We start from the raw sequence: 23,602 nt of genomic DNA, 5'->3' as shown, positions 1-23,602 counted from the left end.
ATAGGTCGAAGGACCTTGTGCCCTTTGGTTGTATCTGTCTTTCGGTCAATCACCCTGTTGCCAACCTTGTAAAAGGTCCAGGGAGAGTGTCTAGGAACTTCAGAAGAGGGCGATAGTGCCCATCTTCCAGATGAGGAACAAGGATTCTTCAAGCAAGAAGGGTCTCCTGAGTAGGCCTGGAGGACAGGGTGGGTTGTGCTATGTAGAAGGCACAGCTGGGACTGAGTGAAGGACCCCCTTAGGTCCATCTAAGTGGACAAGTAAAGTCAGGCAGAAAGCACTGTGTGTCCAAGTGTCAGTGAGGATCAGAAAATCATGTCACACCAACGTCACTAATTTCTCTGCTGTCCAGAAACCTGCATGCATACCGTCACCATGGGTGAGATCCGGGTTGGAGATAGGCTGAAGTTCTGGCGTTTTATTTGAGTTTAATTTCTCAACATCATTATCAGAGCACTGCTGCCTGTAGATGTTCAGGGTGTGCACTGAACAAGTCTAGGGGTGCCATTCAGATAGCCCACTGTGTTCAAGCCCCTGGCTCCACACAGAAAGCCTTCCTGTTCCCTGACTGTAAAGCCTGTGTGTTTTCCTGGCGCAGGAAAGATTTTGGTGGCAGATAGTCCTAGATCTCAGTTCTGGCCTCTTCAGCTACTTGGCAAGAAACATTTTGAACCTTGGTGTTTTCCACTGTAACATGGTACTGTTGCCGTCTGCCTTATGGGTTGCTATGGTTGTTAAAATAGAATATTGACATTCCAAGAACTACCAGCATTTCCTCAGACTGACGTCATAGGACTGTCCGAAGCAAGCAACACGTCTAGGCCTCTGTCTCAGTTCACATTTACTAGACCTATGTGTTCAAATAAGCGCTTACTGAACATTCTCTCGGACTAAAGTGTTAATGCCCAGTTTTATAGGATGACAACAGTGTGGACCTGCCCCCCCCGCCCCCCCCGCTGTTATAGTGCTTATATGTAGACGTGAAGTTTCACAGGAAAGGATTTGTGTGTTGGGTCAGATCTTCCAGGCAGTTCTCGCCATGACGAGGTTCAGGAGTCGCCTGTGAAATTACACAGTTGCTAAATGCTGTACACATTCAGAGGAGGAACGTTCTTACGGGTGAAGTGGTCTAGGAAGGTTCTGCAGGGGACTTGGGATTTGATCTGGCTCCTAAAAGGACGGGGTGGAGGGCAGCCAGCATGGGTGCTGTAGACATGGGCCCAGTATTCTCTCGTTTCTACACCGTTAACGTTGACCTGTTCTCTCTGCAAGTAGATCTTAACATCTTTCTTCTCCATTGTTTCTTGGCACCCAGGGCAAGGTGCATCGTCAATAGTCTATGCATATTTTACTTGACTTAGTCAGTTTTAACAGTTTTGTAGTCAACACTTGTCAGGTACAAGGTGCTCTGCAAGTTGGTCCAGAGACACGGAGATTACTAGGCGCAGCTGTTGTGGTCCCACTGGGTGCGGTCAGCATGCAGACACACGAGTCGCTCCTCCTGGGGGTGTGAGTCAGGCCGCTAGAGGCACACAAAGTGCTCTTGTGTTTCTACTTTATTTATTTTTTAAAGTTGCATCTTCCATATAGTAAAATTCACCCTTTAATAATAGAGTTGGGTAAGTTCTGATGAACACACGGTCATGGAGTCACCACAGTCAGGATACAAAAGCATTCCCTTACCCCACCCCCCCCAGCCCCCAGATTTGCCCTGTGGCTCTTTGGAGTCACTCTCACCTCTAAACCCAGCCCCTGGCAACCACTGATATTTTTTTTTTCTGTCTCTAGAGTTTTGCCTTTTCCAGAATGTTATATAAATGTACACATTCTTCACATAGCTTTTTGAGTTTGGTTTCTCTCATATAGCATGATGCATATACTAGTTATCTTTTGCTGTTAAATCTCTCCCAAAACTTAGCGACTTAAAAGAGCATTTATTACCTGACTCTGTTTATTTTTCTGTTGCTCTTGTGATAAATTACCACAAATGTACTGGGTTCAAACAGCACTTATCCAGGGTGCAGGAATATATATTCCTATCAGCTTTATATAACACAATAACAATAGAATAATATAAATAAATCTGTTGATTTATTTGGTATGAAATATTTTAATTATTACTACTAAAGGATTTTAACATGCTGGTTACTTGTAACCTAGTTTTATCGATTTTTAAATTCTTCATCAGTTTTTCTTTTTTTTTTTTTTTAGAAGATTTTATTTATTTATTTGATAGACAGAGATCACAAGTAGGCAGAGAGGCAGGCAGAGAGAGAGGTGGAAGCAGGCTCCCCGCTAAGCAGAGAGCCCGATGTGGGACTCGATCCCAGGACTCTGGGATCATGACCTGAGCCGAATGCGGAGGCTTTAACCCACTGAGCCACCCAGGCGCCCTTAAATATCTTCATCAGTTTTTCTGTTAGACTCTCAAAATGTGTTTAACTGGACTCCCAGTACTCATGGTAAGTTCAAATAAGGGAGAAAGTAGTGGAAGCAAGACCAGGTGTGGGATTTTGCAGGGGCAGAGCTAAAGGCAATAGGAAACTGAGTGCTGATGGTTGTCTTAGCTCAAGTTCCCTAGAAGTCAAGCCTGGGACAGGGACGTATTTATCGGTGATTTAGGGGGCATATTCGCAGAAGAAGGTAGGGAGGAAAACAGATTGTGTTCAACTGGAGACTAGCTTCACCTGATCCCAGAGGTTCCTGAAGAAAGACTCATACCAGAGTTGTCCTCCTTGTTAGCAGAGCAGCTGGGTCCGAGGCATGACTTTCTAGATGTGATGGTGCCTATCAGTCAAGAACAATTTTCTGGAGAAGGCTGCTTTTGGTAGTTGTGAAGGGGTACACTGGACCCATAATTAAGATCTAGACAGAACATCTTAACGCTCATTCCATTGGAAATGTAGGGGACTGGAAAAATAGTAATAGTTTCTAGAGATGCTGGTGTTGACTAGTCACAGAGACTAAAGAGGAAGATGGAGTAGCACGTATTTCCTAAGTGTTACTAATCAGGGGACCAGTTAGAGAGTATCATCACCCACTAGAAATAAGGCCATTAGGAAGGGGAAAGACTTGAGGAGAGAAGATGAAGAGTTTAGGTTTGGGGTGGATATGAATGAGATTCTGGAACTTGGGAGGAAAATGGGGCTGGAGCTGTGGGTCTGAAGTTCATCTTTATAGACGTGTTGTTTGGAGTCCCTGGCTGGGAGAGGAAGGGCTGGAAGAGACAGAAGATGGGATAGTGGTGATGTTAGGAGGAGGTCCATTGTGACAGAGAAGTCGTTTTCAATGGAGGGGAGGTTGTTGGGTTTCTTGATTGGGAAGCCATTGCTCTCCAGGCAGCTTTCAGAGATTCTGGATGGTCATGGGGAAGAATTCAGTCATCCTGATGATAAGAAGTGGGTTTGGGGCAAGGAAAAGAGATTATGAATCCAGACAAATATTTCTAAACTGTAGTCCACAAATGGGAAGAGAGAGGCTAGGGCCAGTTGAAAGAGCCCTAGTGTCAAGTAGACGTTTTTCTCTTTCCAGCCTTCTCTTTCCTGTCTGTCCTCCTTCCTTTCAATTTCTTTTCTCCACTTTTTTCCTTCTTTCTGCATTTTCACTTTGTAGATGGTCAAAAAAATCTGATTAGCCTGAAGAGAGTAAGAATGAGCCAGTGGAGCATGAGCTATTGGAAAGGCCAGAAGGAGAGAAAGAGAGCGGGTATAGTCAATGGGTGGGATGCTTGAGAAGTTGTACACCTGAAACTAATACAGTGTGATATGTCCATTCTATCTGAATTTAAAAGAAGAAGAAAAAAAAAATAGGGAAGTGAGAGGAAAACTTAGAGATCAGCTCTCTGAAAGCCAGTTAGTGACAGCCTTTGCGCTAGGACCCCCTTCTGTTTATTATCACCATCTGGCACTCTTTCAGTATGAAGTATCACTCAATGCTGCTGTGGCTCCAAAGCTTGGCCCATCATTGCTTCCATGGATGAGCAGGAGCACTACCCCCTGCTAAAGAACAGGGTCGCCACTCTCTTTACGACTGAACAGTTGTTCTCTGGCCCAAAGGAATGTGTTGCCCCCAGTGGGCAGGAATCCTGCTTCCCTGGCATCCTCCCCAGCAGGTCCAGAGAATGCCAGGGTCCCCTCTTGCTCTGGGTAGATTAGAACCAAAGAGAAGCAGCACACTGCCTTTTGTTGGGATCTTCTGTACATTGAAGACCTCTCCTCTCCTCACTCACCTCTCACAGACCACAATCCACCAAAGAAGAAAAGAAACCAGACCCAGAGTGCTGACTAATAGCATCAGCTTTGGAATTGGAATGATACTATTTTTGTTTCCCTTCTATCTTTATAGTTTGAACTTTCCTTTTGATATTCTGTAAATATTCATCATCTCAGAGCCTTTTGAATTGCAATGGCTTTTAGTCAAAACGGAACAAAATGTGCCATTTGAATAATAAAAACCTCATTAAAGTGAGGGAAAAGAAATTCTTTTCCTTTTGTACAGGCCAATTAACTGTCTTTACAATTAAAAAAAAGTCTAACACTTTATAGTTTAATATTCCATAAGCCTCTTTTTAATTAATGGAGGTGACAAGTTTTAGGTACAGGGTACATATTTTGCCTCTGGTGTTGTGCAATTAACATTAATGAAGAGTATTAAAATTTGGTGAAAGAGGAGAGGATTTCCCATGTCCTCTGTGGATTCATGCCCCCAGGCTGAGGTCTTTGGTATCAGGTTTCTTGGTGTGTTTTGCATTTCCTTGAGAAAATGTACAGGCAAGGATAAGGGTAACTAGAGGAGGCCATGTTGTTACTAAGAGGTATGGTGTCAAAATTCTGAATGCCCAGGCCTATCCTAAAGACGTGGAAACTTTAAAGAATTGCATTTTCGCGCGTGGATAGAAGGGAAGGGTATAGAGACAAAGGAAGTAACAATGATTTGGCCTGGCATGTACCTTGCAAAATACTGGGATTTTACTCAGCACAAACTTGGGAGGGGTGTATGCTGCTGTTCTAAGTTTACAGGGAGAGGAGACAGGTTACAAATGTTAATTAACTGGCCACAAGTCAGTTAAGTAGAATATCATGACTGAGTTAGAATTTCTGTCAGCACTTGGCTCTGTCCATTTAAGGAAGCTTATCTAAGAAAGGTGTTGACCAGTAGCTTTGACTCACCTGATCTTTTTGTTTTGTTTCGGTCTTATTCACTTATTTGCTTCTTTATTTATTTTAGCTGGTTCTGATTCTCATTTGGACCTCAGGATGTTTGTTTCTAATCCCTTGCTTTCCTGTTTGTAAAATGTTGATAATAATACATACCACCTAAGTTTCATATGTACACAAAGCTATTCATAAATGCTGAATCCCCATTTATCACTCAAAGGAAAAAAAAAGAAAAAAAAGTATCAACAACTGAAAAAGTGACCCAAATATTTGAGATGAAAACTGAAAGGAGCTCACATATAAGTCATATTCACTTGGCACTTTCCTCCTTCCTCTCTCAAGGTTCCCCCCCCCCCAACTGTCTTGCCTTACTACAAAATATGGGTTATTTTGGTTATAAATGAGTAGATTCTGTTTCGATTTGAAATAGGCACTGATGAATGTTGTAGGTAGACCGGATGTCTCAAAGCATTTTTTGTCCACCTGTTCAGAGAGTAAATGGATTGTTGGGGGACTGTGCATTGACAGCTGGGGGAACCATAAGTGAGAAACAGGTGATCCCACCCAAACACATCTGACCTCTGCCATACCACCACTTTTAGGTCTTAGGTAGGTGATGGATTGGAAATACATCAGGCAATAGAACAAGTAAGATAGTTTCTCAGTGAGATTTAGATTGCCTAGTGGCAATGAGATTTACATAAATACTTTTTTTTAAAACCCTGAAGTGATTCTTTTTTTCTCTACTGATAAATTAATTCATGCTTGCTACCAAGCATTTATTATGAATTCTTAAGGAAATTAGTATCATTGGAATCATTAATAATATCATTAATACTATGAATAATTAATGAACTAATATCAATTATTAGCAAACTAAGAAAAAGTGAATAGGAAGGAAAACTTCTCAACTCACTATATAAGGCCAGTATGCTTTGATTTGAAAACCAGATAGAAACATCACAAGAAAATTATAGACCAGTATCACTTATGAAAATAGATGTATACATCTTCAACAGCATATTAGCAAACCAAAAGCAGCAATATATGAAAAGGGTTATACACCATGGCAAGGTGTGATTTATCCAAGGAATTCTAGAATGGTTTAACATCTGAAAGTCAATGTAATATACTGTATCAGTAAAATAAAGAATATTTATTTTTCCTGGACACAGCAAGAGCATTTGAAAAAGTCCAACACCCTTTCATGATAAAAAAAAATACTCAACAAACTTGGATTATAAGGCCATTTCCTCAACCTGATAAAGGGCATCTACAAAAAAACCCATACATAACCTTCTGCTTAATGCTAAAAGATTGAATGCTTTCCCTTTAAGATCAGGAAACAAAACAAGGGTATTAAGTCTCATCACTTCCATTCATTACTGTGCTGGAAATTCTAGCCAAAATAATTGGGGGTGGGAAGGAGACATTCTGATTGGAAAGGAAAAAGTAAAACTATCTTTATTTGCAGGTGAAATGATCTTATGTGTAGAAAATACTAAAAAACCGACTTAGAAAAACAACTAAATCGAATAGATAATTTCAGCAAGGTTGGGGGATAAAAAGTAAATATGCAAAAATCCGTTGTATTTCTATACACTAGTAATCAACAATTCCCAAATCAAATTAAGAAATCAGTTCTATTTGCTATAGCATCAGCAAGAAAAACAAAAAATACTTACAAATATGTTTAATGAAAGATGTGATAAACTTGTATTTTAAAAGCTATATAATGTTGTAGAAGGAAATTAAAGAAGACCTAAATGGATATAAAGGCATCCCATGTTCATGGATCAAGAGACTTAATATTGTTAAGAAGACAATATTCTCAAAATTAATCTGCAGTTTTTTGTAAAGATTTTATTTATTCTTTTGAGACAGAGAGAGAGAGACAGAGAGAGTATAACCAGCCGGGAGGGGCACAGGGAGAGAGAGAAGCAGACTCCATGTTGAGCCGGGAGCCCAACTCAGGGCTACATCCCAGGACCTGGAGATCATGACCTGAGCTGAGGCAAACACTTAACCAGTTGAGCCATCCAGGTGCCCCTGATCTGCAGTTTTAATGTAAATTTCATCAAAGTTGCTGTTGACTTTTCTTTTTCTTTTTTTTTTTTTTCCTCTCTCTCTTTTTTTGCAGAAATTGAAAGCTGACTCTAAACTTTATATGTGCATGCAGAGCTCCTGACTACCCAACCCAAGCTTGAGAAAGAACAACACTGAATTACTCTCACTTCCTAATTTAAAAATTTACTGCAAATCTTTAGTAACAAAGACTGTAGTACTACCATAATAATGGAATAGAATTGAGAGTCCTAAAATAAACTCTTTCCGTTGGTCAACTGATTTTCATCCAGGGTGCCAAGACTACTCAGTGTGGGGAAGATTAGTCTTTTTAAGAGATACAGCTACAACAGTTGGAATACCTGCATGCCAAAGAATGATGTTAGATCTCTTGCATTCACTTTACTTCTGTGTTGGCTTACAAAGGACCCTAGATCTAAATGTAGGAGCTAAAACTAAAACTCTTAGAAGAAAAGATAGAAGTGTATCCTTGTGATGTTGGGTTAGGCAATGGTTTTGTAGATAAGACCCCCACAGCACAAGTAACAAAAGAAAATATACATATCACTTGCATTTTATCAAAATTAAAACTCAGAAGATACTTTAAGACATTTCAGGGTTCCGCCCTCTGCTGGAGACAGCTACTATTCACATTTTTGTGTACATTTCATTAGTATTTTATGTGTGTTTGTGTGATCATATAATATTATTTATTTTGTTCTATAACATGCATGTTTTACAGGGTCAAAAGATGTATCATTTTATTTATTTATTTATTTATTTTTAAAGATTTTATTTATTTCTTTGACAGAGAGAGAGCACAAGTAGGCAGAGAGGCAGACAGAGAGAGAGGAGGAAGCAGGCTCCCTCCCTCCCGATGTGGGGCTCGATCCCAGGACCCTGAGATCATGACCTGAGCCGAAGGCAGAGGCTTAACCCACTGAGCCACCCAGGCGCCCCAAAAGATGTATCATTTTAATGGCCGCATAGTATTCTACCATATGCATGTATCCAGAGTCATTTAATGATTTCCCAATTTTACATTTCATTTATTTTGTAATCTCTTGCATTTTCAATGTAATCACCAACAGTGTGGATAACCTTTAATAATACCTTTTTATAATTCTTATTAGCACCATGGGATGATCTCCCACAAGTACCAGTTCTCTATGAGGATTTAGGATTTTGATTCACATGAAAGGCTTACTTCTACCTTTTAAAATTTTATTATGAAACAAATTATATATATACAAAATAGGAGAAAATATTATACTAGACCTCTATCCATCCTTGGGCTTGCTTGTTTCTAAAGTGTAGATGTAATTCAGCCTCTGGAAGGAATATATTCAAACAATGTGTGCCTGTCTCTTTAAACAGAGCATTTCCCCCTTGGTATGTTTACTTAGAATCTGTTAAATGCCGGTTCCTGTGTTGGTCTTTATACAAACTATTTTCTCTTTTATTTCTTAAATCTACTTTAAAGACTGTTGTGATTTTTTAGGTAAAGAAGCTAAGAATTGAATAAACTAAGATCACAGATAAAATTAGATTTTAGAATCTCGGTTCTATCTAGGGTGACCAGTTTGCCCAGTATGGCACCGATTTCAGCACTGGAAGCCCTGTATCCTGGGGAAGCCTGGTGCCCTGCAGCTCCCTCATAGTCTAAGCCCTTGCCCAGCAGAATGGCTCATGCTATGATATCCTGCTTCCGACTGATGAATCTTGAAGACAGGGAAGAATTGGTTATTCCTATCAGAGCATAGGCTATCTTTGAATTTAGAGTGTTAATGTCTGCACAATGTTGGATGTTTTATTTTCAGATCTCTTCACGTGCTTGTGTGCAATGCAGCGGTTTTTGCTCTACCCTGGAGCCTCACCAAAGACGGCCTGGAGACCACCTTCCAGGTGAATCACCTGGGGCACTTCTACCTTGTCCAGCTCCTTGAGGATGTCCTGTGCCGCTCCGCTCCTGCCCGAGTAGTCGTGGTCTCGTCGGAGTCCCATAGGTGGGTGACAATCTGATGTTTTGGTCACATGGCCCCCGCCTTGTGCCAGCTAGTATGTCCCCAGGCTTCCTTTCCTGAAAATTCTTTTCAGTGATGCTCCTTCGGAAAATGTGCGGGCACTCAACCTGCTTCCTTCGTTTTCCAGGGTCTTTCTCGTGTTTTGAGATTGTGGAGGATTAGTAGGGGGTTTTGTCTACAGCGACATAGATGGCTTTTACAACTATACTTCAGGCACCTCATTGATTTTGCTTTGAGATGGAATAATAATTGATTAAATCTGAATGCCTGACCTTTATCGATTTGTCATTCAACAACTTCAACACCTCACCAAGAAGAATGTGCAGTTATTCTAGCAGGAGAAACAATGCAATTAAAGACTGCGAGATGAAATCCAATTGTTTTATAATGAGAAATTAGGGAATTCAATGCAGACATTAGCTGTGTAATTGTAGGAATGGAAAGTACTGTAGTTAGAACATATTAGAAATCTGGCCATGCCTCTTTTGGTTAAAATTTCAATTAAAACATCAGATGGCACTTCTCTTCTATTACCATTAGGAGAATATCCAATTGACTAAAAAGGCATTTGAAAATTTCATCGTATTTTCAGCATATTTGTTTCTAGAGTTGGATAAACAACTATTTATCTAAAGAGAAGTAGTCGGAGAAGACAAAGGACTTCGCGGGTGAGGCTAGATAATGCATGTTAGGGAGATTTTCCTGGTGTGGCTGGGAGCTTTCACCCTTTGCAAAGTAGCTGGAAAAAAATAATGTGCAAGGGCCTGTTTTTTCCCCCTTCTTCTCCGTCTTAAGTCCTGAAATGTTTTAGTGACCCAGAATGAAGCTTATTTTTTTAATCATGCTTCCATAAAATGTAACCCCTGGGACTTGGAAGAGAGAGACCAGCCAAGGGTTAGCCTGAACCCTTTATCACTCCCAAACACAGGGGCTTATGGTATAAGTGACACATTGCAGATAGATTTACTTTTACCATTTTAAATTTATGACGGCTGAAATGAAAGGAAAATGCCCGTAATAATCCTCCCCTGTGTTAAAAGACATGAAACATCTAGTAATTAGGTGGTAACAAAATCTGGACATTCTTATCTTTGCAAATCACACCAGGTTTGTGGGGGTGGGGGGGGCAGGGAGTGGAGTGGCCCTGTTCAGGAGTGAGGGAGGCTACTATGGGGGCCGGTGCGGGAGAGCGAGCTCCGGAAATAAATCTGCCAGCCCTGATCGTTTGCCAGATGTGGAGGGCACCACGGGATATGTTTAAATGAGTTGGTATTTAATGGGAGATTATGTTGAATTGTCAGCTGCTTGCTTCCCTTTGTAAATCTGTATCTCAAATGGTATTTCATGTGACGTCTTTGTTCTCTTCTTAACTGCCGCATAATTTGAGCCTACCTTGGAGATCTGAATCTTAATTTCATGGAACAGACGAATTGGAAGGAAGGGCCTTGGTCTCCTGAATTAGTCCCATTTTAGTTTAGAAACAAGGACTTCCTGAAATGTCTCATCAGGCCCACTCCTGTCTGCTGATGGGCACTGGTTTTTCTGCTTTCTGGTCATCTTTGGCACCTGTTAGGGGGTATTTTTACAAAATGCTAATTCCCATGAGCTAGTTTTTTTTTGTTTTTTTTTTTTATTACACTTGTGTTGCCTCCTGTGGTGCCCGAGATGACAATGTGAGTATTGGGAGCACGGTCCTGGGAATGCACCCGCTCACTGCTCAAGGACCCAGAGCCCTAAACCATGTTGTAAAATGGAAGTGTGGATATATAATTACCTCCATAAACCTTGGTGGAGTCTCTTCGTTGGAGTCAGGACCCCCTGTTAGGGGAAAAATAAAGTCCTATGTTTGCAGAAAAATATACCAGACTGCCCCCAGGAAAAATGTTTATTAGCCTTCCTGTGTCTTCACTGTATTTTAGTTACTCATCTGGAGTCTGAGCAAGGGAATGGGGTTTCTGCATACCCAAAATACATCATATTGAAATGAGAACTCGACTTCCTTGCCGTGAAAATTTTTCAGATAACAATTAAAATAGAATGAGAAGAGCGGAGGGCTGGCTGTACAACTCTGAATGGCTGCGTCTATGTTGAGTGCCAAGTTGCTACACACACACACACACACACACACACACAAACACACACACACAGCTTCTGAAGCAAATTCAGTCTTATTCTTTGAATGTACTAGCTTTTGTCTACATAGAATCCAGCCTAATTATTTTTGTTTGGTAATTTAAAAAGTCCTCGGTTAAAAAAAAAAAAAAGAAGTATATATAGAAATACAAGAGAGAGGTCTCCACAAACAGCAAGTGTTAATGACCAGAGAGCAAATGTTAACATTTTACTGTATCGGTAGGAGGATAATTCTATTAAGACATTGTTGTGTGGCACTCAGTTTTCAACTTGAAAATAGGGTAAGTAGCCTTTGAAGAGTTGTTTCACTGCCACTTGAGCTGAGAGGTGAACACGGTCACTTTTCAGGAAGCCTGCCCTGCTTCAGAGGAATCACCTTTGCCTACCCTTCCTGTTTTTCCAGAGGACTGTCAATACAAGCTAATCAGACCTTAAAAATGGGTCTGTTGCTCAGGAGATTATCAGGGCAGAAAGTCAGGTGCCCTCTTACGGAGTGGGGGCTGCTTGCAAAGCGTGGGCCTGCCATATAGTAGGTGTGCTTCTCCATCCTGAGAATTTCCTTCCACTGTGTTCCATCTGATTTCTCAGCATGGGGTGTGTGTGTGTGTGTGTGTGTGTTTTGCCTTATTTCTGGATTCAGGACTAGGAATCGTTTCCTTTCCCCCTCTTAACCTGCCTGGTATTCCTCAGTCGTGAGATACTTCTGTGTTGTCCTTAAAAACCAAAGCAGGGAATTCGTTCGAAACTTCTGAAGCGCTGCACACACACGCCTATTGATGAAGAACCTAGAGAACCTGAAACTAATGCTGAATTTTCCCTTTGGAACAAGGCTCAAATAAGGAAACTTGGCCCTTTAGTTTGGAATTCCAGACCTACCACCAAACTTTAATTTTCTAACCCTGTACTTTGTCCCTGCTATGTGTCAGGCATGGTGGTAGGCATTATGCAAGGGGCTTACTGTCCACCTTCCAGGAATTCACAGTGCAGAGTTGGAAGCAGGTGATTAAATGGCTTGCAGTCTGGCGTGGTAAGGACAGAGGCACAGTGTACAGATAAAAGCCAAAGATGGCATCACTTTGCTTTGTTACTGATGTTGGGGTGGGGCAGTGCAGGGTCATTGAACTCTGGGGACATCATGGCCTGGGTCCTGGCAAGTGGGTGCCTAATTTCCATGGAAACATGTCTTTCCTTATGCTTTGTGTGGCTTCTTTCAGTCTGTTCCCATTGCCACCCAAGAAATCATTATGACAACAAGCAGCTGGGGAGAGTTGCCTGGAAGAAATGGCTCTCAAGCTCGGTTGGGCTAAACAAATATGCCAAGAATGGTTTTCAGCAAAATTGATGGAAAGAAGAGTGGAGAATGAGAGAAGGATGTTATTTTTATTCCGTACCATTTAGATGCTGTCTAGATCCTTGATGCTACTTTCTACTTAGAGTAGGTAGAATTTCTGAGACATGGCCCATATGTTGGATCGTTGGATTTTCAACAATCTCTCTTTGTGATACCATATTACACGTTGAAATAAAGTTCAGAAATAATGCAGCTTCCTTGCATAAATATATTTTAATTCAGTATGCTAGCTTAACTGTAATGGGAAGAAAAAAATAAATGTGAAACAAAATAGCCTGTTTCTTACTTGAGCAGGACTTATAGGAAAGGTAAGTGATCAGATGTGCGTGCCCACGTGTAAGTCACCTCCATTGGGGTGCTCACAAATGCAGACTGTTGACAGGTGTGTGGCACTGCAGACTCATACACTACCAGCATGGACTCAAGGCTCACCTCCCCCCAGAACCCATGGAATATCAACGTGTGTTCATTCTTCATTTGCATAGTTGTTATATTGTACTCTTAGAAATGCAGTGGATGTTAAAACTGTGCGTGTAAATAAAACAGGCTCTAGGCTCAGATTCATCATACACAGGCTTTTCATCTGCGTGAATGTCCAGTGGGCCAGTCTTCACTGAGCAAGACTCTGTCTGCATTGCAGGACATCCACCATCCCCGGCCCCCGCTGGCCATCATTATAACCACCAGAAAAAGGCCCCCATAAATTTTCAAATTTCCCGCTAAGTTCTACTGCTTTAGATGATTAAGCTCAGAAGTCTGGGCCCTTCCTGTGGTTTCGGGATTTGGAAATAGGCAGCCAACAATTAGTTTCAAGATCTCGTTGCTGTTTCTGTGATATTATTTCCGGCCATCGGCTTTGTTGATGACTTTAGAGCAGCAATGTCATTTAACACCAGAAATTGGATGTCACTGACTGAGTCCTGCAGAAGGGAGGTCTAATTTCCATTAAAACATGAATTTCATCTGTCCCTGTGATGTTTCTCCTTGGTCATAGCTCAGCCTGAACTGCTCATCTTAAGGAACAACCAGATTATTCCATAATTTTCATTTTATCTTTTGCTTCTGTTTCCGCAGCAGTTACCCAGAGTACTCCCTTATGTTTCCTTATTACTTGGTGCAAATGCCCGGAGTTCATTTAGTGAAGGAAGCTGTGAGGGGTCCTTAACAAGGCTGGCACCATCATCTAGAAAATTCCTTTTGTTAGGATTCTTTTTTATCTTTTCTTTTAGGGCAGTCACTACTTTGGTACTGAAAGAAAGAAAGAAAGAACAGGAAAGAAAGGAAAGGACCAAACAGCTGGTGTTTAATGACTCCGTCAGACCCAATTATAAAACATCAACTACTTACTTTGATTTGTGTGCATCCATGTCATGGGTATACTTAAAAACAGTAGACTCTGCCAGAACTCATTTTGGCTTTGTTTACATTTATCTTTTAAACGTAGAAGACTATTGATGGCACCTCACCAAGGTTATAACCCCTTTATAATCATTAATTTTTAATCTGGAGAAGAGTCTTGGGGGCAGCAAGACTCATCTATATTTACTTGGATGCTCAAATGAAAATACACAGGGCTCATCCATTTGTTGGCTAAAACAACCCAGGAAAGCCCCGTCAAAGGTTAGGAATGTGATATCTTTCTGCTTCCAAAAGCAGCAGCCCTTTATTTAAGATGCTTTTCCATTTAATTTAATTATCCTTGAACTTCCTGTTGAAGGTTTTGAAACATCCATGTTAGAGGGAGGGGGAGTTCAGCATGTTAAAATTGTCCCATTTCTGAGTTTGGGCCTTTATTTACTCTGTCTTTGGACCCAGTTGGTTTATTGTGTTAAATCACTATTTATTGTGTTAAAGTCAGTTTCTAAGGGAGACTGTTTCTACGTTTGCACAATTGTGTTCTCAGTTGTTCACAGTTGTCTCTGATTTCCTCAAATTTCTAATTAAGAAAAAGATGCTAGTATCGGAAACTGAGATTGACTGCTTCACGTCATCTTTCTTTCTTTCTTTCTTTCTTTCTTTCTTTCTTTCTTTCTTTCTTTTTTTCTTCTTCTTCTTCTTCTTCTTCTTCTTCTTCTTCTTCTTCTTCTTCTTCTTCTCTTTAGATTCACAGATATTAATGATTCCTCGGGAAAACTGGACTTCAGCCGCCTTTCTCCATCAAAAAATGACTACTGGGCCATGCTGGCTTATAACCGGTCCAAGCTCTGCAACATTCTCTTCTCCAGTGAGCTCCACCGCCGCCTGTCCCCACGCGGGGTCACATCCAACGCCGTGCATCCTGGAAACATGATGTACTCCTCCATTCACCGCAACTGGTGGGTGTACACGCTGCTGTTTACCTTGGCCCGGCCTTTCACCAAGTCCATGGTAAGTGAACAGCTTCTGCCGTCGCAAACACCTTCAGTGCACCCTTTACGGACTCCTGTGTTCTCTTCAGCTTCTTGCCTCTTGTGGTGATGAGTCTGTTCTTGACAGTCACATCCTCAGGTCTGTCAGAGCCGTCAGAAAGGGCTCTCGATCATACTTCGGTAGATGTAGATGGCATCTGTTTCTCTAAAGGCTCTTGGAGGGCTGGGTAGTAGATGTGGTTGTCAGGTGTTGCATTAAGGATGGCTGGAAGTGTTGATGGGAATGCTTTTCTCTATTTTGATGCCATTGTTTTATTGCTATTATGCAGGAAGGGTAGAATTTGGTAATGGTATTTTGGGTCAGTATGTGAAAAACATGGATTTGTGATCACTGAATTATCAGCAGAAGTGATTCCTTTGTTTCCACTGCGAATCATTATTTGATGTTCTGAATTCTTCTTTAATGAGTGGAAATCTCATCTGGAGAACCTTTCATTGGTTGGAAGTGCATTTTATTCTTTACCTCCCCAAAGGTGGGTCCTTTTTGATGAAACACTTCTATGGTTAGATTTAGAAATGTTCACAAGGTAAACAGGAGTTTTTTACATTTTTGATGGTTGTATAACAACCACATCTAGAGACATCTTCCATGAAAACATTTTAATAGAAAGTCTTTTAAATGAACAATGCATATTTTACACAGTATATTTGATATGGTATTTTTCTAAACAAGAGGACTTTAAAAACACTTGGAATTAGTGTGAACTAGTACTATTCCACTTAACTAGCTAACATCAAGTCATCAGAAAAGGCCCAGACACATTTTGGGCTTTGTAAGTATCACAGGGTGAAATCATTATCCTGGGGAAAGGTCCTATGGCCTCTGAATACAGTTTATTTCCTCCAGTGGCCATTCCCACATATTGTGGTTTGTAAGGCACTTAACCAATCCTAGCCTGATTCCTCACAACTAATATGGCCCTGTGGCTTGGTGGGGGATTGACCATAATGGATATGACATTTTATAACAATGGGTATAGCATTTGTCATGATTTTAATCTGACTATCCAGCATGGTAGCCACCTGCCGTATGTGGCTATGGAACCCTTGAGAAGTGACTAATACACGTAAGAAACTGAATTTTTAATTTGATTTTACTTTAATTTAGATTTATAATTCATTTACACTTAAATATTTCAGATCAGAAAACACAGTTAAATAATGTGCCCAGCATGGTGTCTGTGTGTAGTAGGTGTTCAGTATTCCTGTTATGATGGTTGTTATTTTTGTTGTTGTATCTCCTTTGGAGAGAACTGTTGCACAAAACGTCATTGTTTGTGTTGCATACAAGGGTCACAGAACTAAGGGAGTCTGTAAGCTGGGAGTCTGGTGGTAGTGTTTTGGGGGGACTTCTGTCTCTGTCCCCAGAGGCCCAAAGAGAAGGTTATCGGCACAGTAGGAAGGGTGTCCAGATGAAGAGAGCCTGGTCTTCAACATGTACTTCTGGTCCCCTGGGAAGCCATAGCAGAATGAAATTTCCATTTTCTTGTCTGCTGGTAACTGAGGAAGAGCATCTTTTATCTGCCACAAATACACTTTTTAAGATAAACATATAAATTATGAAGACTATGAAATGTGTATGTAAGTTTTGACTTTTAGGTAATTTCTAATACTATCTCTATATATTTAGGTGTTGGGTGGTGTTCTTAGCCATCAGAGTTCTAGGACTTGGTTTATAAAGAGTTAGAATGGGAACTAACTTGTCAAACTCACAGCCACTCCCTTCTTGTTCCTAAACAGTTTGGACTCCGCGTGTGTGGGGGAAACATCAGCATGACTGTATCCGGGGATGGGTCTGTGTGACGTGGGACAGACTGGGCTTACTGAACCGTCGCTCTGATGTTTCATCCTTCTGTATGTGGCTTGACACTCCTTCTGTCACGATAAGACATTTGTTTCGTGAATGCAGAGTGCATTTCTACCTTTTTAACACAGATTTATTTTTGGACGTAAGCCGTATAGTTGCATCCTATTCTCACCCATGTGAAATTCGGGTTCCTAAACACCCGAAGCTTAGCGTGGTTGCAGTGTCCTCATCACCACTTGGCTGTCTGAGCTTCACAGCTCCGTCCACATTTCACTCCAGAAGTGTCTCCTTTGACACCAGTACACATGCCGATGCACAAGGTCGTGGAATCCAGAAGCACAGCCCAGCCAGCCTTGTGCTTGGAGGCTCTGCCTTTGCTTCTCCACCCGAGCTGGCTCCCTGAAGTATTAAACAACAGTATTCTAATATCAATGTCCCTGTTTTATTTGCTGTGACTTGCTGTGACTATGGTGATTTTAGTTACAGTAATTAGGTCACCCTTCATGGAGTCAGGCTATTTTAAGTGCCTCTTTAAGGAATATTGTTGCAGATCAGTAATTTTACAATTGGATGTTCTTGTGCAACTTTATTAAATGTAATCTGTCTTTTAAATGTTGCCCTTTTACAGTTATACATTTCTAATTGTTGCTGTAAATGCATTATCACTTTGAAATTAATTAATTTTTCCATTTTGGCCGCCTGCAGTATAATAATCACTAATGAGAAACTCATAGGGATTACTCTCAGCACAGCGACCCCTACTGGTAAATCTTTGGCTTTGGCATCTTTTCCCTTTGAATTCTGGAGGTCAGGGCAGGTGGATGAGGAGTCTGGGGGGTGGAGGGCCGGGAAGCGGAGGAACGTTTGCCTCCCTCCCCTCCAATTTGTGCAAAAATAAAAATAATACATACAAATGGAAATAGGATTTTATTTTTTTAAAGAAAGCTATGTGTCCAGTGTGGGTCTTGAACTCACAACCCTGAGATGAAGAGTCACACACTCTGCCCCCTAAGCCAGCCAGATGCCCCGGGAATAGGGTTGTTTTTAAATATATACAGGATTCTTTAGCTGCTTTTGAAACATCTTAAAGGAAACTAAAGTTTGTTGGGAACTTTCTGATAATGCAGTCACATCCATCGTGTGTATATTATCTGTTACTGTCCTGTCTTTCTAGCTTTCTTTTATGCCATTAAGATACTCTCAATTATATGTTGCATATGTATGTATGAATATACATTGTAAGTATATATAAAGTGTTCATATATAGGTATTTCTCCAAGTAACGTAATATACAAAACCAGACCTGGTGATAGAAAAGACTTTCAAGGGTAATTTTGGCTATTGGCGATTGTTGCCCTGTGTGTTGATTTTAGATTCCTGCCATACTCCCAGGTAGGATGCAGCTTGGCACTTTAGGCCAGACATCGTGATGCTCTGTGCCTCAGCATGTGTGTCTTCACGGATTCCTTCCAAAGGCTCTGCAGTTAGAACTATTACCCTCGTTTGTAGTTACAAAGCACAGAGGACTTGCCCGGCTTGCCCAAGAGAATGGCATACTGGTCTGCAGACCCTTTAGGGGCTCCTCAGAGTGCCCTTGTTCAGGTAACCACAGCACCCCCGCCCTGTACATCTCTTCTTGTGCAGTTAGGTTTCCTTTTTAAAATGTTTGAAAGTACCTTCATGAACTTAACCCTCAGCCTTCTTCTCCCCCACCCCCCGACAAAAACTTTCATTTCTGGTAAACAACATCTGAGCTAGCGTTCCTAGGTCCAAGCCCGCCCTTTGCGGATCGGTATGTAAATTTGAAACTGAACGCTGTCACGTGGCCTCTTAGGGTGTTTTGTGTGACCAAATATTTATGTTGGCAGGTAACAGTAGAAAGAATATCATGTGTTAGGGTAGCAAGAGCTTAGCAGATGTTTTAGGGAACTGCGTTTTCAAATCATTTTACGCTAAAAAATGGTTTGAGTTTGTAGAACTTCTGCAATGATTGAGTTATGTTTCCTGTGGCCGTGTAAAGCCAGTCATTGTGCTGAGTTTTAACAGATGTGCTACTACTCCGCTAATGGATGGACCTGCAACGCTGGTTCTGTTGCAAAGTTATAAATTATAACTAGGAAAAGCACAAGATGTCATTCTTCTAACCTTCGCGAAAGCCAAGCTGAGTAATTCTGCCCTTGAATAACCCGCTGCAGGGTGATTTATAGTTGTATAATTTAAAACATAATGAAGGAGATAATAGATGTTGATTTGTTCTTTAAATTAGTGTTTTAGAAAAATACTTCGCCCCCCCCCCCTTTAAATACCTGCAGCTGACTATAGATATGATCAAGGACAAAACCCCGTTTGGATCTTTACTGGTGTGCTAAAATGAAATGCAAGGGCCTTTTTCTGTGTTGGGAGGAGGAGATATACTTTTCAATGTAGAAATTCCAGCATGTTCTCCACTAATGGAAATATTTCGGGACTCTCGAATGAGGGCTCAATTCTCTTGCTGCCTTGCTGTTGCCAGTGCAGATATGTTGGAAAACTAGACTCCTGAGACCCCACCGTGGTCCGGCCGCACTTGACCTTTCCTGCAGAACCCCGCAGAAGGACCTGAAGGCAGCATTCTTCCTGCTGAGGTCACATCCCTGTGGCCTCACACATTCTTCTTACTTTCCAGGATTATCATTGGCATTGGTTTTATTAGTCACCTCTGATTCTTTTCAGAGCTTTAAAATTAACAGTGTTTGCTCAGTTCAGCGTCCAAGGGAAATGGTAGCTTGAAAAAGAGCAAAGGATTTAAAATCATTACGCCTGTATTCAAAACGCAACGTTTCTATCACTTTTCGTTATATAATTTTGAAATGCTTCAGTCTCTGTGAGGCTCATATTCTAAGTCAGTTTTCATGTTTTGGGCTGTGAGTTATTAACACCCAGTTAAAAGTGTTTGGTGTAATAGAGGTTTGTTTTTCCTCATATATCCAGAAATCCAGAGGCTGCCAAGGGTATGTTTAGCTACTGTATAGGCAGCTCCTTTGTGATTGTCTTGGCTTTTCCCTCATGCTTGTAAGATGGCTGCAGTAGCACCAACCATTGCATCCTCCGTGATGACGTCTGAAGGTAGGATGGGAGGGATGGGACCCTTCTTTACATGTCTTCCTTCTTTATCAAGGATAAGAGCATTCTATCTCAGAACTGTCCTTTGTAGCAGGCTTGCCTTCAACTCCCACATCCCTTGTCCATATCCTAGGTACAGGGAGACTGGGAAAGTGCATTTCTAGTATTTTTCTATCTCTAGGGTGGGGAGATGAGATCTGGTGGCAAGAAAGAAGGGTGGCTTAATGGCTTTTGAGCAAGAGCTGTTGAATAAGTGTGCATATAGTTCTCTCACCTGTCAATTAGAAATGCTGTCTATTTTATGGGGTCACTGTGAATGCAAGTTAGAATTGAGTGGGTGGCGCCAGCCTTGTCTGGTCCCCTTCTGTGCTACCAGCTTAACCTCAAGCTCCTTGCAGCCCCATTCTCCTTCCCTTCCCAAGATGTCGAAGCATATTGTCCTTTAGTCTAAAACCCTCCTTCTCCTCTACTTTCAGTTACTTTTTACTCATCCTTCAAAACCCAGTCCACACATCGCACCCCAAGGAAGCATCAGATCAAGATCTGGTCAAGACCCCCCTTTCTGTGCTCTCCTAAGAGCTGATTCTCATAGTGCTGTCTGATGCATACTAGCACTCCATAAACGGGTGCCAATGAAGGAAGGACCTCGGAATTTCTCTTTATAATACTGAACACAAATGCAGTTTAGAAAAATAATTTCTGTGGTTTTTATTTAATGTTTTCCCTCTCTCTTGAATGTGCTGTTTTAGCATTCATGCTACTGTATCCCTGGTCCATAAAGTAAATGCTCAGTAAATATTTGTAAATGAATAAATGAAAGATGATTAGGTGCTTAATGAATGGCAGCCATTAAGGCATCCCTTACCATCAGTCTGTCTGAGGTGGGCAGGCCCCTGCAGTTCAGAATGTGCAATGAGTCAGGGGGCCTAGCTCGCACCCCACAGCTAGTACGCAGGGGAGCTGGGACCAGAACCCAGCCGCCACCCCCCGCCCCCATATTCCTGGGCAAGCGCCGGTTAAGTGATCTGCCAGCGGGGTTTGTATGGAGGGAAAGTGTAAGGGGAGAACCGCAAGGCGTGGGTAAGACAGGACAGGGTCCATCCCATGCTACTTCTTGGGCACATTTCATAACCTGATTAATATTCATGTGTGATACTGGGATGTTACACCTGCCTCATGGGCTTGTGTTGAGAATTGAAGGCGCCGAGGAAAACACCGCATCTAGGATGTGCTTGATACTCAACAAACCCTAACTGGTAATACTCCTGCTACACATGTGGGGAATCAAAGTTCATGCAAACATACTAGATGTTCGATATTTATTACTGTGGTTGTTTTTGTCATTGCTACTGTCATCATTATGTTCTCAGGCCAGCAAAAGTTTGCCTCTCTTTCCAGTGAGTCGATGCCCGTTCTCAGTGATGGCTCTGGGTCACCAAAGGTCACATGCCCCCCGTGACCACTGAGCACAGAAAAACCGTATCCCAGCCCAAGTACCATGCAGTATGGTAGCTAGGACTGGACGGGTTGCAGTGGGGCACAACGCAGGTCCTCTGGGTTGCCTGTGTTTTTCATTTTTTTTTTTAACTAACATTTTATTTATTTATTTATTTATTAGAAGATATTTATTTATTTAAGAGAGAGAGCACGCAAGGGAACGGGCAGGAGCAGAGGGAGAGGGAGAGAGAGAATCTCAAGCAGAGTCTGCACTGAGTGCATACCCCAACTTGGGGCTCGAGATGCAGCTTAATCCCACAACCTCGAGATCGTGACCTGAGCCCAAATCCAGAGTGGGATGCTCGACAGACTGAGCCACCCAGGTGCCCCCATCCCCTGACCAGCTGCCTGATTGAAGCCATACCTTAGCTTTGAGGGAAGATCAGCCCTTTCTTGTTAAAGACAAAGGGAAGGGAAATATGGAGCTCTGTGGGGCCTTAGCCTCTCATCATGCCATTTTCTCTGCCTTGCTTTTCAGCGTTTTAAGTCTGGTTGGGCCTTTGTTCCCGAATGAGCACCCAAGTGGGGAAAAAGTGACTATCTGGCCTTAATATGTGTGACAAATTACTTAATGAACATTTAGCCAAGATGTGAAATTCTCCTAGTTTTATCTTCCGCGGCTTCCTTTCTCCTGCACCCCTGCCGGCGTGTCGGTAATGCCCGGCCCTGGTCCCCGGCCCCTCACAAGCTCTTTTATTGCTTTTAAGCCCACAGTGCTGCCTTTGATCCTCCCCTCTCGGTTTCCTTTTCTCCAATTTCATGCTTCTTTCCAGTGGTTTTTGGCTGGAGCACAGCGTAGGCATCGGAGGCCTGCCTGAGGAGACAGATGCCAGGGGCTTGTGTTCCCCCCGCCCAGGGACGACACTGCTGCACTGTGTCTTTTGTGGACAGGGACATTTCTAGAGCTCACCAGACAGACTGATCATTCCTTGTGAGGTGGACAGTGACGTGTGTGTTTAGTGGCAATAAGAGAACTTGCATCTGGTGTTCTGCATTGCTCAGAAACTGAAACCCACCCCCACCCCACCCCTTCCTAGGACACTAAGAAACGAATACACTGAAAATAAGTGGAGGTTTTCATGTCATGTGCAGACCTACTCAATGCCAGGCTGCAGGCTCCCCGGTTTACATCCCTATCTCTGGTCTCACTTGATTTTAGGGTTTGCTGTAATCAGACAATTGAGCATCTCTGAGCAAGTTGCTTACCCTCTCTGGGCCTCAGTTTTGTTATCTGTAAAATGAGTCAGTCAATCAAATTAGTGGTCCTGTGGGTTATGGATTTTACAAAATAGTATAATTCTAATGGAAATTAGAAATGGATACTAATGTAGATTTGTACTTTTAGTTCTGAAACCAGAGAAACAAACCTACCACCATGAACTGTCACCACTGATTTTTAAGGAATGGGTATTTTAGTGCCAGAAATTGTAAATAGGACCCGATTGTGGAATACATTCAACTTCTGGAAAACCCATGACAGTGTCGCTATTGTGTTGTTGAAAGTGCTGGGCCTGCACTTGGGAGTGACTGGCCCAGAAGACCCCAAAGGTCCAAATTTGCTGTTAAGTCAACTGCATCTCAGTTAATGGTCATGAGCCCGAAGCGAGGCCATTAGAAACTTGGACCCATCTAGACTTGCCATAGGAGAGGGAAGCAGAATGAAGGGATCTGAGGTTGAAATTAGAGTGTAAACGGACCTGGCATATAGAAATTCTCTTTTTTCTCAGAAGCACCTATTTCAGCCTATGCCCTTTTATAAATAGGACACCCCCGTCTACTTACATTCCAGTGTCTGTAGGTCTAGAACCTGCGGTGTGGTTTCACTGGGCCCTCTGTTTCTAGGTCAACTCCCAGGCTGCTCTCACAGTGTGAGCTGGGCTGTAAGAATCTGAAGGCTCAGCTGGAGAAGGGTCCACTTCCAAGGTCACGAGCTTGTTGGCAGGATTCAGCTCCCTGTGGCCTAGTAGATTGGACACTTGGGTTCTTCTCTGGCTGTTAGCAGAGGCTTCTCTCTCTCAGTCCCCCGCCACAGGCCCCTCCCCAGCATGGCACTTGGTCTG

The 23,602-nt window shown here is 42.1% G+C and overlaps 1 protein-coding gene across 7 annotated transcripts in view; it reads left to right on the top strand.

Moving 5' to 3' along the window:
• WWOX (WW domain containing oxidoreductase) overlaps positions 1-23,602 on the top strand; it is a 937,277-nt gene that overhangs the window by 265,149 nt on the left and 648,526 nt on the right. For all 7 annotated transcript variants that reach the window (XM_045988929.1, XM_045988932.1, XM_045988931.1 and 4 more), the window contains exons 7-8: positions 9,041-9,226; positions 14,831-15,095. In XM_045988929.1, coding sequence (XP_045844885.1) covers positions 9,041-9,226; positions 14,831-15,095 — 451 coding nt within the window. The remainder of the gene's footprint in view (positions 1-9,040; positions 9,227-14,830; positions 15,096-23,602) is intronic.

Source organism: Meles meles, chromosome 19 (assembly GCF_922984935.1).
Source record: "Meles meles chromosome 19, mMelMel3.1 paternal haplotype, whole genome shotgun sequence".
Classification (NCBI taxonomy): Eukaryota; Metazoa; Chordata; class Mammalia; order Carnivora; family Mustelidae; genus Meles; species Meles meles.
Note: the sequence above shows the minus strand (reverse complement) of the source record. Positions and strands in the feature narration are given on the sequence as shown.